The sequence below is a fragment of the Bufo gargarizans genome, chromosome 2, assembly GCF_014858855.1.
Source record: "Bufo gargarizans isolate SCDJY-AF-19 chromosome 2, ASM1485885v1, whole genome shotgun sequence".
Lineage (NCBI taxonomy): Eukaryota > Metazoa > Chordata > Amphibia > Anura > Bufonidae > Bufo > Bufo gargarizans.
In genome coordinates, this window is record NC_058081.1 from 62,247,940 (window position 1) to 62,262,085 (window position 14,146).

At 43.2% G+C, this 14,146-nt stretch overlaps 1 protein-coding gene across 2 annotated transcripts in view; it reads right to left on the minus strand.

The window, feature by feature from the left end:
- LOC122927317 (gamma-glutamyl hydrolase-like) overlaps positions 1 to 12,786 on the minus strand; it is a 30,453-nt gene extending 17,667 nt beyond the window's left edge. For both annotated transcript variants that reach the window (XR_006387777.1, XM_044279044.1), the window contains exons 1-6: positions 12,681 to 12,786; positions 9,209 to 9,313; positions 6,710 to 6,824; positions 5,414 to 5,464; positions 3,920 to 4,004; positions 1,012 to 1,150 (exon numbers count right to left, since the gene is read on the minus strand). Coding sequence is in view for 1 of the 2 variants with exons in the window: in XM_044279044.1 (XP_044134979.1) it covers positions 1,012 to 1,150; positions 3,920 to 4,004; positions 5,414 to 5,464; positions 6,710 to 6,824; positions 9,209 to 9,305 (487 nt within the window). In the remaining variant the exon portion in view is untranslated. The remainder of the gene's footprint in view (positions 1 to 1,011; positions 1,151 to 3,919; positions 4,005 to 5,413; positions 5,465 to 6,709; positions 6,825 to 9,208; positions 9,314 to 12,680) is intronic.
- Positions 12,787 to 14,146: the final 1,360 nt, after the last annotated feature.

The window sequence follows — 14,146 nt, forward strand, 5'->3', positions numbered from 1 at the left end:
TGTTGCTGCTGGTGGCAGCGACATTACTTGCGCTACATCTCTTGTATAACAATTTCCCATCCTAAATACAGTTTCAGTGTCCATAATTCAGTCAAATGTTTTATTAGCCGGTGGTGACAGCGACGTTACTTGCGCTACACCTCCTGTGAAATGTGTGCGCATCCTAAATATCAGTGACATTTATTCAGTAAAAAAAATTATTAGCCGGTGGTGACAGCATCATTACTTGCGCTATACCTCCTGTTTAAGGTGTGCGCATCCTAAGCATCAGTGACATTCATTCAGTGTCATTTTAGTACCATTTAATATCAGCAAGGTGAGCAGTAAGGGACGGGTAAGTGGCCATGCTGCTGATGGTGCACGCAGAGGTCGTGGCCCTGAGCGAGGTAAAACTGTGCCTGCTGCCAGAGCACAAGAAACACACTCATCCACGATACCTAGCTTCATGTCACCGTTTGCAGGGCAGCGCAGGAGACCGTTCTCAAAGTCAGACCAGTGCGACCAGGTGGTCGGTTGGATTGTAGCAGATAATGTTTCCAGTCGGTTAAGCTCCACCCTGTCTTCCACAAAGTCCAGTCTCAGTAGCCAAGAATCTGGTCAACACAATCCTCACCCTGATACTCCTTCCACCCACCATGGATATTTCGAGGAGCTCTTTTCAGCGCCATTCCGCTTGAAGAGGGACATAAGGAGATCTTGTGTCCCGATTCCTAAACTGGAGCATCCACAGTCAGAAGAAGATGATGGTGGGGAACGGCAATTAGTGTTTCACGAGGTGGATTATGATGAGGAGACACAGTCGCCAATAAGCCAACCGCAATTAGTGTCTCAAGACACAGTTGTCAATAACTGAGGTTCTTGTTAGGTCAACAGGTCAAGAGGATAACCAGAGTGAGGAAGTGGAAGAGGAGGTGGTGGACGATGAAGTCACTGACCCAAACTGACCCCTAGTCTAAAAACACACATAGGTACAATGGCATCCCATGAAACTGTACTTGAGATAGGGCTTACCATCAGTAAGGAAGAGTGGGAGGGATATATTCTCAGCAGACGTTTTACATAATAAGTTCTTCCCAGATGTCAGTGCAGTAAGAATCTGGAAACCCATACAAGTGCCCCAGATAGGGAAATAAATACCAGTGGATGCGGCCTGAGAAACAGACGAGAATCGGTTATTATATATCAATCAGAAACAGTAGCGTAACTAAAAATGACTGGGCCCCACAGCAAATTTTTGAATGGAGGCCCCCTTCCCCTAGTAACTTGCCTAGTAACCCCTCCTTTCATGCAACCTCCACCCCTGTGGCTAGTAAAGATTGCTCTCTCAGACCAGGCCTGGCAGCCGCTCCATGAGTTTCCTACACTGTCTATACGGTCACTGTACATAATGTCATTGTATAATAATGTTGAGGGAGCACTTGTGAGTCTGGGCCCCAAAGCAGCTTCTTCCCCTATAACTACGCCCCTGATCAGAAACATCAGCCTGATAATATTGGTCAACTCTATAGTCAACACTGATTGGAGGAGAACTGTCTACTGAAAGAGAAGTCCCACCAACACTTCCTTTTTCTGTATACAGCACCAACCTACCTAAAAATTACAGGCATTTTTTTAATGGAAAAGTTGGAAAACCATAATGAATGATACAGATTATAAGTAATACATGTCTATGTAGCTCAATATATAGATATGAAATTATTAATAGTGATGAGCGGCAGGTCCCATATTCAAATTCGCAATATTTCACGAATATGTGGTAGAATATTCGTCACATATTCGCGAATATTTGTATTTGAGATTATTACGCGATTGCGAAAAATCTGCAGTGTAAAAATTGCGTAATGCGAAATGGGTAAAAAAAAAAATATAACACTATAGAATATAGTGCTATATATTAGTTTTTTTTTGAATTTTCGTCATTTTTTTTCCATCTGAAGTGAACAGTCATTGCCCCACAAGCAATTTAAGCAGGGAGGAATCAGGAGTTCAGATGGAAAAAAATGATGAATATTCTAAAAAACGAATATATAGCACTATTTAGAATATAGTACTATATATTTGTTTTTAGAATATTCGTAATTTTTTTCAATCTCAATCTGAAAACATGATTCCTCACTGCTTCTTACTTGTGGGCCAATTAGTCATTGGCCCACAAGCAACTTAATCAGGAGGGAATCATGACATTTTCTAACATCTAAAAAACATGATTCCTCCCTGCTTAAGTTGCTTGTGGGCCAATAAATCATGATGTTAAAAAATGCCGAATATTCGATATAGCGGATATATACCATTATGTTCGAAATATTCATGAATTCTCGAAGTTGCGATATTCGAGATAAATATTCGTGATTCGAATATTCGCGCTCAACACTAATTAATAGCATTCACTGAGAGATGTAAAATGCTGATAATTTATCATAATACTCTTCTCAGGTGCCACCAGTCTCAAATATAATGTTGGACGCACCTATAAAATATCATGGATGTTGGAAAAAAGTACCCAATTTTTGCAGACTGTCTGTAAATGAAGAGATGGTTGGAAACTCTACTCTCTGTGCCCACTCAAACTTATAGGAGCCATTATATAAAAAGGTTGTCCAGCAAAGGAAAAACATTTCTCAAAAGGCTAGTAGTGTGTTAAAAACATAAATGGTGTGATACCCACCTCACCGATCCCCCACCTTTGTGGTCCTGAAGCTTACCAGATGACCGCTGGTCTCTACTTCCTGGTCCCATGTTGACAGACAGGAAATGGAAGGACATTTTCCCACAGCCAATCGCTGGTGGTGGCCCAACTCAGCCAGTGATTGTTTTAGGTGACATTTCCTGTGTGTCAGAAAGTGGAGGTCAGTGGAGACCAGGTAAGCATCAGAGTGGAAGTGAAGAGGAAGGGGGTATGGTATTAAACCACCCTGAATACTTTGATAAAAAATTTCCCTACTGAAAAACCCCCTTAAAAAGTTACTGTATCATAACAACGGAACTTCAAAAATATTTCTAACAATGTGCAAAACTAGAAATATGAAAAGTTCTCATAGCCATGGAGCAGACAAACCTCAGAGATGCATACTACCCCAGCGGTATAACATGAGACCTAGTGTTTCTGAGAGACACTTAAAGGGGTATTCCAAGACTTTTATACTGATGACTTATTCTCTGGATAAGTCATCGGTATCTAATTGGTGGGTGTCCCACACCCGGGTTCCCTGCCTCAGCTGTTTGAGAAGTCAACAGCACTCGCAATAGCGCTGCAGCCTTCTCGCAGCTTATCTTAGGCCATGTGATGTCATGTTCATCGGTCACATGGCCTAGGCACAGCTCAGCCGTATTGAAGTAAATTAGGCTGAGCTGCGATATCAAGCATAGCCGCTGTACAATGTACAGTGCTATGCTTGGTGAGCTGAGAGAAGGCCACAGCGCCACAAGAGAGGCCATCACTATAAAAGTCTTGGATAACCCCTTTAAAATACTCTATCTTTGTCAGTATTATTAGATACAGTGCATGGACAGCAAACAATATTTTCCTTGAGTAATGGAAAGCCCAACTATGGGGTGTAGCTATTGCTATAGCTGGTGCAATGGTAGCAGTCATACCTGTGGTGCCTGAGGGAACTCAAATGCCTCCAGAAACAAACTCCAGTATTATAAATAACACATGCTTATTGAGGAGCCCTCTTACAAATGTTGCATTGGGGAACCAGGAGTTACGCATTGTATAGCTCTACCTATAAAGGTCTGCAGATAAGTAGATGACCCGAAGAGGCCAGTCATACTTTGTGGGAAGCTCATTGGGTATTAAAGAGTCCCGTCAATTTTTATGGGGCAAAACAAATGTTAAAAGCAAATTGTAATTTTTTCCAGATTGGGGCAGATGTCACACAGCACCCATAAACTTTGTATCTTCCTCTTGGTCGCTCACCTCAATAGCTAGCTTATAAAATATGTCAGCTGTCCGCGAAAAGCTAGAATTCAGGATATCAACTGCTCCTCCCGGAAACAGGACTCTAAGAAAGAGATAGATAGCCATTATACAACACATAAATAATACATATATTATACCCCTGGAAATTGATGACCTTCTGGTGCTCTGATGGGTCAGTCTGACTCTGCTTTAAAAATACCCTCTGTTTTTGTGTAAGTCTCTCCCCGCAATTTTCATCTGTTTTACATTGGTTGGTTGTGTGGTGGAGAGGTAGAACCTCTTCCACCACCATATAGCAGGCTAAATGAATGGTATCCAAACATTCAGATGGCTTTGGTGCATCCTAGATGGTCAGGGAGGAGAGGGACCTTGCATCCCCACACCAGCTACACCAAAAGTAATATTTTTATTACGTTAATATCCACCATTTTGAGATGTCAAGAGATCAGTCCTAATGGCCCGAATATATTTTGTGAAGTATGCATATGTGCAGGTAGTTATTCCCAAAATATACACTGATTCCTTCTACTGATGCACATGGAGTTGACAATTGCTTGAACGTCTGGAAGATAAAGAAGGATCTCAGAGGGGATTGGCATTGAGTCACTAACTAAAAAGAGGAGATGTTCACATCACACAGGGTCGTTGACCAATACATCACTAATAATACATAGCAGCAATTTTCAGTTTCCTCTCCTATAACAGCTTTTAGGACGCCAACTCCAGGCAAACAAAGTCAGGGACTACACTATAAAATTTTCAGTTGTGATCCAGGACTTCACACAATCTAATTTAAAGAAAAAGTTTAGTACACAATACCGGTCATATCGGTCTATCCTGCATTATCTAGGTGGGCCATCTTCTACAAGACTGTCTACTGTATAGAGCGCTAGGAATTATTTTAAACACATAAATATTATAAAAGTTAAGTTTTATGGGTAAATAATATATGGGGATTAGCAATTCATAGGGATCAATTGAATATAAAATGTGACCTAAGGCTACCTGCACACATTTCAGATTATGAGTGGTTTTTCACATGGATTTTTATGTGGAAAAACCACAGCATAATACAGTACCAGCAAAGTGAATGAGATCTGAAAAATTTGCTTTTTACCATATGGAAATTTACCCGCCACGCAGATTTTGAAATCTACAGCATGTCAATTGTGGGATTCTGCAGCTTATCTATAGTGGTTTTACCTACAGACTTCAATGGGGTTGTTAACATAAAACAAAAATGAAAATCCAGAACAAAAACTTCTCCAAAACCGCAATAAATAGTGCAGATTTTTGTGCAGATTTCATGTGGATTTTGCAGGTACCCCAAGAGGGTGAAGAGGTCCCACTATCACATAAGATGACAATAGTATTATAAATGGTACATAGTACGAGTGGAAAGGGGGGGGGGGGGATGTTTTTGATTTTCAGTTTGGGGCTTTGAAGCTTCAAGTTTCACCTATTTATGACCTTCAAGCTCCCAAAACTCACCCATTGATGGACTTGAAAAGATGGACATATTCATCCTCACTCAGATTCAGCCTGAAATAGTAGAAACATCATGGTCTTAATTTGGTATGTGAAAGTACCTACTGATGTTAGTCAGTAGTCCTTTTTTTTAGCCTCCAGGGTTGGACGGAAAACAAAAGCTCAAGGTGATAAATGGCAACAGCCTATACATGAATTTAGCAAGGACATACACTCTCTATATATACATACAATTATTACACTTGTGCACCCACAAACCACCCATCATAAGTGGGTTTCGGTCAGGCAAGCCACTGTGACATCACAGGTGGGTTTAAGGCAAGCCACTGTGACATCACAGGTGGGTTTAAGGCAAGCCACTGTGACATCACAGGTGGGTTTAAGGCAAGCCACTGTGACATCACAGGTGGGTTTAAGGCAAGCCACTGTGACATCACAGGTGGGTTTAAGGCAAGCCACTGTGACATCACAGGTGGGTTTAAGGCAAGCCACTGTGACATCACAGGTGGGTTTAAGGCAAGCCCCTGTGACATCACAGGTGGGTTTAAGGCAAGCCCCTGTGACATCACAGGTGGGTTTAAGGCAAGCCACTGTGACATCACAGGTGGGTTTAAGGCAAGCCACTGTGACATCACAGGTGGGTTTAAGGCAAGCCACTGTGACATCACAGGTGGGTTTAAGGCAAGCCACTGTGACATCACAGGTGGGTTTAAGGCAAGCCACTGTGACATCACAGGTGGGTTTAAGGCAAGCCACTGTGACATCACAGGTGGGTTTAAGGCAAGCCACTGTGAAAACACATGTGGATTTTTAAAAGTAACACGGTGTAACATTAAAATTATCTTTAGTCAGGTAAACAATTGTCAGGTTATCTGCTGTGATGTCACAGTTAGTTTCCCTCAGGTGTCTCAGGGTAGGAAATACCATATGTCTCATCAAATTGGCAGTTGTAAAGATCAAGGAGCCCCTTTATTGTTTTTGTAGATGTCCACCAATGTGTCATTAGCCATGTGTGCCAGGACCTCTTGAGGAAATAACTATATTTGTAAGCTTGTTGGCATTGAAGAGCTATTAGTGCCAGTCAAAGAGCCTCTTTTCTTAACTGAGTATTGTCATCATGAAGACCTCAGTGGTTCATTGATGGTCAGAAAGGCAAGTGTTTTATCAACCCATTCAATCCTAACGTAATTATATCACACTGCATAAAGTCCTCACTTTACAAAAATGGATAAATTAGACATCTTCATATGACATGTTCAGCCTAAACTTGCAGATTTTATCATGGACGTTCACACTCACCGGATAGGAACCACTCTGCTACCAGCTGACTCAAGAAACTTTACATAGGAGTCCGCAATATATGTTTTACCATACTGAAGGAACACCTCATCTGAGACCTCCTGAGTTATGATTCCTGAGAAATGTGATACAGGATAAATAGGCTCTTATAAATATGCAGTATTATAGTCACACGTCTTCTAGTAAACTTACCAGGACCACGGTGTGTTCAATGTGTTCTGTAACACCTTTAATGCCACGAGCTGTACCCCTATTTCTCTAGCTGCCAATATGTTAAAGAGAACCCTTCAAGGGATAAAACACCTTACATTTATTTCACAATACAGGCAGGGGCGGATTGAGTGTATCATAGGCCCGGGGCTGTTTACCCATTTTGGGCCCCCTTCCTCCCTTTGCTCAGACCATCCCCCCTTTCCCCCACATTTATTTTTTCTGGTAAAATATACCACCAGGGGTGTAACAATTGCAGTCGCAGAGGGTGTGGCCTTGAACGGGCCTGGCAGGGGGAGGGGGCCCGCTGTGCTCACATGTAATAGGACCCCCGGCACTGTCACTGTACTTTATGCTGGGCCCCATCAGAGCGCTCAACTCACCTACATCACATGCGCTCCAGCATCTATCAGGCCCCAGCGCTGCCCTACTAGAATGCTGTACTGCATGTGCTGAAGGTGAGTCGAGCACTGACGGGCCCGACATGAAGTACAGTGACAGTGCCGGGCCCCGTTACATGTGAGTGAAGACAGGGGGCAGTGTGAGACACTACTAGGGGCAGTGGGGGACATTACCGGGGGCAGTGAGGGACACTACCGGGGGCAGTGGGGGACATTACCTGGGGCAGTGGGGGAACATTACCGGGGCAGTGGGGGAACATTACCGGGGGCAGTGGGGGTCATTACCGGGGGCAGTGGGGGTCATTACCGGGGGCAGTGGGGGTCATTACCGGGGGCAGTGAGGGTCATTACCGGGGGCAGTGAGGGTCATTACCGGGGGCAGTGAGGGTCATTACCAGGGGCAGTGAGGGTCATTACCGGGGGCAGAGAGGGTCATTACCGGGGGCAGTGAGGGACATTACCGGGGCAGTGGGGGTCATTACCGGGGGCAGTGGGGGACATTACCGGGGGCAGTGGGGGACATTACCGGGGGCAGTGGGGGACATTACCGGGGGCAGTGAGGGACATTACCGGGAGCAGTGGGGGACACTACTGGGGGCAGGGAAAGACATTACCTGGGGCAGTGGGGGACACTACTGGGGGTAGTGAGAGACATTGCCTGGGTCAGTGGGGGACATTACCGGGGCAGTGAGGGACATTACCGGGAGCAGTGGGGAACACTACTAGGGGCAGGGAGAGACATTACCTGGGGCAGTGGGGGACACTACTGGGGGTAGTGAGAGACATTGTCTGGGGCAGTGGGGGACACTACTGGGGGTAGTGAAAGACATTGCCTGGGGCAGTGGGGGACATTATTGGGGGCAGTGGAAGGGCACTATAGGGATATTACTGTGGGTGCTATTAGTTGTATTAGTGGTGGGGATATTATTATTACCAAAGACCACAATCACAGTCACAGAAGGTGAGACCGGGCACGGTGTTGGGGGGTCCTGATCCAGAGTTTGCCCTGGGGCTCATAGAACTCTAGTTACGCCACTGTATACCACATATATAGTATACCACCCCCAGTCCCACACAGTATATAGTATAACACCCCAGCCCCTCATAGTACATAGTATAGCCTCCAGTATATAGTATAACACGGTACTCAGTATACAGTATAACACCCTCTGTCACCTTCTCCTAATGTAATCTCCACATCAAACTTCAGAAAACTTCTTCTGCAGCAACACTCCTCCTGGATGCTTATAGGAGAAAGGACCTGTGTTTATGTCATTGTCATGTGACCAGTAATATCTACATGTTACATCATCACAGGACCTTTCTCCTACGAGCATCCAGCACTGCAATTCAAATGAGGACACCATAGTGCAAACCCAACAGACCCCATTATAAGTAAATGGGTTCTGTTGGGATGTCCTGATTACAGGTTCTCTTTAAAACCTAATTTTGAAAAGTTATTGTCGTACAGTCAACTGCCCTTTATGCAAAAATGTTACCTACGCACTAACTTTGATGGTCTATCTGTAGGATGGACCATAAATGTTTGATTGGTGAGGAACTGACCTCTGGGACTCCTGACAATTAGCACAATAGTGCTTCTATGAGTATTACATCGCCCTTCATGGTCTATACAGGCATGGTGACTTGTCCAGATGGTCATGCCTGATACTGCACCTTGTCTTAAATTTTAGAGGACTTGGATGAACTGTAGTCCTAGGCTTGGCCACTTAACCACTATGTCCCTGTAGACAATAAGGGAAGGTTTCCTTGTTATGCTAATCGGCACAGGTCTTGGATCGAAGGATATTATAACTAGATATTGTCCTCATCATAAAAGGGGGTGGAATAAATACAAAAAATTGACTCCAGTGGTATTCCAGCTTACCTATTATTGGCCTGTCATTCTCTCCCAGAACGACAGGGTGAAGCAGAGTAAAGCTTAGCAGGTAGAGGAGTACGGGGGACACTGCTATCAGGATCATCCTTGCGTCTGTAAGATGTCAAAGTGGAAGTAAAAGTACAAAGTGAGAAGCAGATGTTTTCATGTAAAATTGGGCTGCAAAAATCAGAACAGAAGAGTAGCCATAGGAGCATGCGGAGGTTGTGGTCATGCACAGGCCTCGGTGTGTGCTGTCACATAAGAAGACACCAGTATCATAAATGGTATGTGGAGGCCATGTTACAGATGTTTCACTGAGGCTCATGATCTTTAAAGTCAGACCTCTGAATCTTCATACAGGACCACTTCTTGCACTCTTCTCTCTGCTTCTACTTGTGCTGGACTTTCAGGACTATTGTGTGGCGCTCTACATAGGTACACAATGTAATTTCCAGAGGGTGCAGAGGTAACAATTGCATCTAAGCCCTAGTTCATGATGGGGCCCTAAAGCTTCTCTGCTACATGAGAGAAGACCATTTTCTTTTGTTTCTGTACTGTGACATCACTGTATGCATTATCCCTGTACTGTGACATCACTGTGTACATTATCCCTGTACTGTGACATCACTGTGTACATTATCCCTGTACTGTGACATCACTGTATGCATTATCCCTGTACTGTGACATCACTGTATGTATTATCCCTGTACTGTGACATCACTGTATGTATTATCCCTGTACTGTGACATCACTGTATGCATTATCCCTGTACTGTGACATCACTGTATGCATTATCCCTGTTCTGTGACATCACTGTATGCATTATCCCTGTACTGTGACATCACTGTATGCATTATCCCTGTTCTGTGACATCACTGTATGCATTATCCCTGTACTGTGACCTCACTGTATGCATTATCCCTGTTCTGTGACATCACTGTATGCATTATCCCTGTTCTGTGACATCACTGTGTATACATTATCCCTGTACTGTGACATCACTGTATGCATTATCCCTGTACCGTGACATCACTGTATGCATTATCCCTGTTCTGTGACATTATTGTATGCATTATCCCTGTTCTGTAACATCACTGAAGGCATTATTATCCTTGTACTGTGACATCACTGTATGCATTATCCTTGTACTGTGACATCACTGTATGCATTATCCCTGTACTGTGACATCGCTGTATGCATTATCCCTGTACTGTGACATCACTGTATGCATTATCCCTGTACTGTGACATCACTGTATGCATTATCCTTGTACTGTGACATCACTGTATGCATTATCCTTGTACTGTGACATCACTGTATGCATTATCCCTGTACTGTGACATCACTGTATGTATTATCCCTGTACTGTGACATCACTGTATGCATTATCCTTGTACTGTGACATCACTGTATGCATTATCCTTGTACTGTGACATCACTGTATGCATTATCCCTGTACTGTGACATCACTGTATGTATTATCCCTGTACTGTGACATCACTGTATGCATTATCCCTGTACTGTGACATCACTGTATGTATTATCCCTGTACTGTGACATCACTGTATGCATTATCCCTGTACTGTGACATCACTGTATGCATTATCCCTGTTCTGTGACATCACTGTGTGCATTATCCCTGTACTGTGACATCACTGTGTATGCATTATCCCTGTTCTGTGACATCACTGTATGCATTATCACTGTTCTGTGACATCACTGTGTGCATTATCTCTGTAATGTGACATCACTGTATGCATTATCCCTGTTCTGTGACATTATTGTATGCATTATCCCTGTTCTGTGACATTATTGTATGCATTAACCCTGTACTGTGACATCACTGAAGGCATTATTATCCCTGCACTGTGACATCACTGTATGCATTATCCCTGTACCGTGACATCACTGTATGCATTATCCCTGTACTGTGACATTATTGTATGCATTATCCCTGTACTGTGACATCACTGTGTTTATTATCTCTGTACTGTGACATCACTGAAGGCATTATTATCCCTGCACTGTGACATCACTGTATGCATTATCCTTGTACTGTGACATCACTGTATGCATTATCCCTGTACTGTGACATCACTGTATGTATTATCCCTGTACTGTGACATCACTGTGTACATTATCCCTGTACTGTGACATCACTGTATGTATTATCCCTGTACTGTGACATCACTGTATGCATTATCCTTCTACCGTGACATCACTGTCTTTACTACTTCTACACTGTGATGTCACTGTGTTTATTACCCCTGTTGTATGACATCATTGTGTGTATTCCTATATTGTGACATCACTGTAGGCAACAACCCTTTCCTACGATAGCACAATGTTTTTTTTCATGTAGTGTGATGTCACTTTATGCATTATTCCTGGGTTGTAATATGTTGTAAGTATTATTGCCCTCACTGGGTGAATCACTCCTGCCCTGTGACGTTCAGGGATGGGCCTACACTTGGAGATGACCAGTCAGTACATTATGTTGACACCCCTTTCCCCCCATAACGTACTGTCATATAATATACAAATAACCATTCCATAAGGTGTCTCAATTCGGTGTTATACAGTATAGTGCCTACTGAGAAAGCGCTGTCAAACAGTTGGATAAATAATAATAGTATATATTGCCGCCACCACTATACACTGCAGATATATTATCCAATTCAGTATCTAAGCAGTATGCCACGGATACATACCACCATAGAGTGCTGAAAAAATACCAACACCCAGTGAAAAACAGCAGCTTCATACCTTATCTAATAACACTGTTATACAATGGTTCAATAAAATAAAAGGGGTTTTCTCAGGACGGTAACTTCCAACATGGACTAACATGTGTATGAATGAGTTGGCATAACGATCGTTCACCAGATGACTGTTCAACCATCAACCTACTTTTAATGTGCAGGACCACCGTGAAGGGGCTGTCTCATCTCAGATAATAGGGGCATATCGCTAGGATATGCCCCCCATTGTCTAATAGGTGAGGGTCCCAGGGCTGGGACCTGCACCTATATCGAGAACGGAGCCCAGAAAGTGGTGAAGGGCGCCCTCCATTAATTTTCTATGGGTTTGCCGAAAATAGCCAAGCACTGGCTTGGCTATTTCTATCCGACCCATACAAGTGAATGGGAGTGGTGGCCGGTCATGTGCCGTGAGCTCCAATTCATTTCTATGGGGAGAGAAGTCCTCCAGCCACCACTTTGCGGGGCTCCGTTCTCAATATAGATGCAGGTCCCCGCAGTGGGACCAGCACCTATAAGACTATGGGGGGAGCAGGACCTGACCGGTCACTTCATAAAGGTGGGGGAATGGGAACGTTCTCAGGATCGGTGGAGGTCCCATCAGTCAGACCCTCAGTGATTAGTTATCTCCTATCCCTTGGCACAACCTCGTTAAAGACAAATAACATGAGATAAGGAAGCATATAAAACACACAACAATCAGGAAGACACAGCCTTACCTCCAGGATCAGAAGACTGAGCTGTTCGTTACTCACTGCTGGGAACGCATCCAGGAAGAAGAATGTCCTGTGCAATGACTGGGAGGGGTCAGAATAAGGAAACTAAACAAGTCAGCATTCGAGAAAGCAACCCTTACCCAAAGCTGCGACACAACTCCAGGAAGTCTACTAACAGTCATCAAATACTAAAACACAGCATATAAAATCAGGTCAAAAACAGATGTAAAGATCGGATGTCATATCTTATTGTGGACCTGTTTACACCTCGTTTTTGCTGTACATCAGGTGGATATGTTTATAGAAAAAAAAAATGCACACAAATTTTGTGGTTATCTATCTTTTTTTTTTTTTTACATATACGTTTGGGTAATGTATACATTTTTTGTTAAACCTTTCTTTTTTTAAATAAAGATTTGAAGGCATTACCTGAAAAACCAGATATGTTTAATGGATGGAAACGTGTCGTCTTACATTTTATATCACTGTAATGTAAAAAAATAAAATAAAAGTATACTTTAAATTTTTTGCAGGACGGAAAAGCATGGTATGCTACGTTATTCAGTCCTGCAAAAAAAAAAAATGTTCAGGAATGTAAACAGTGACAAACAGAGTCAAGCGTATTCACTTTTGGACTAGGTTTGCCCAATTATAGTCTATAGGTACATCAAGCCATACGTTTCTATACGTTATTTCTGTTTACAAACGTATCCACTTGATGTACAACAAAAAACGTGATGTGAACAGCTCCTAAATGTTTTACTTTCCCTTTCCCCCTTTTATTTTTTTTGAATTTTCGGGAAACATTAGCAAGCAAGTTAGCATTTACATCTTAAAGGGGTTTAACTTGGCTATTAGTGCGTGAATTATGGAGGGTTCACAACCAGAAACCGCATCTCTCTGGAAAATAAACCAGGGAAGACTTATCAAAACTGGTGTAAAGTAGAACTGGCTTAGTTGCCCATGGCAACCAATCAGATTCCACCTTTCAGTTTCCAAATTAGCTCTGAAAAATGAAAGGTGGAGTCAGTGGCATGCCTAGGTTGTTTGGCACCCGGGCGGGTCCTTTCTCTGACACCCCCCCCCCCCCTTAAAACGTAAAAAAAAAATCGTACTCCCTCACAGTAGTTATGCCCACATTGTGCCCCCTTAAAGTACTTACCTCTTCATTGTGCCCCCTTCACAGTTGTAATGCCCTATCTGTGCCCCTTCACAGTTCTAATGCCCTTTTTGTGCCCACTTCATAGTAATAATCCCCATTGTGCCCCCTTCATAGTAATAATCCCTCTGTGCCCCCTTCATAGTAGTAATGCCTTCTGTGCATTGCGCCCCTTCACAGTAATAATGCCCCTTAATAGTAGTAATGCCCATCGTACCCCCTTCACAGTAATAATGCCCTCTGTGCCCCCTTCATAGTAGTAATGCCATCTGTACATTGTGCCCCCTTAAAGTACTTACCCCTTCATTGT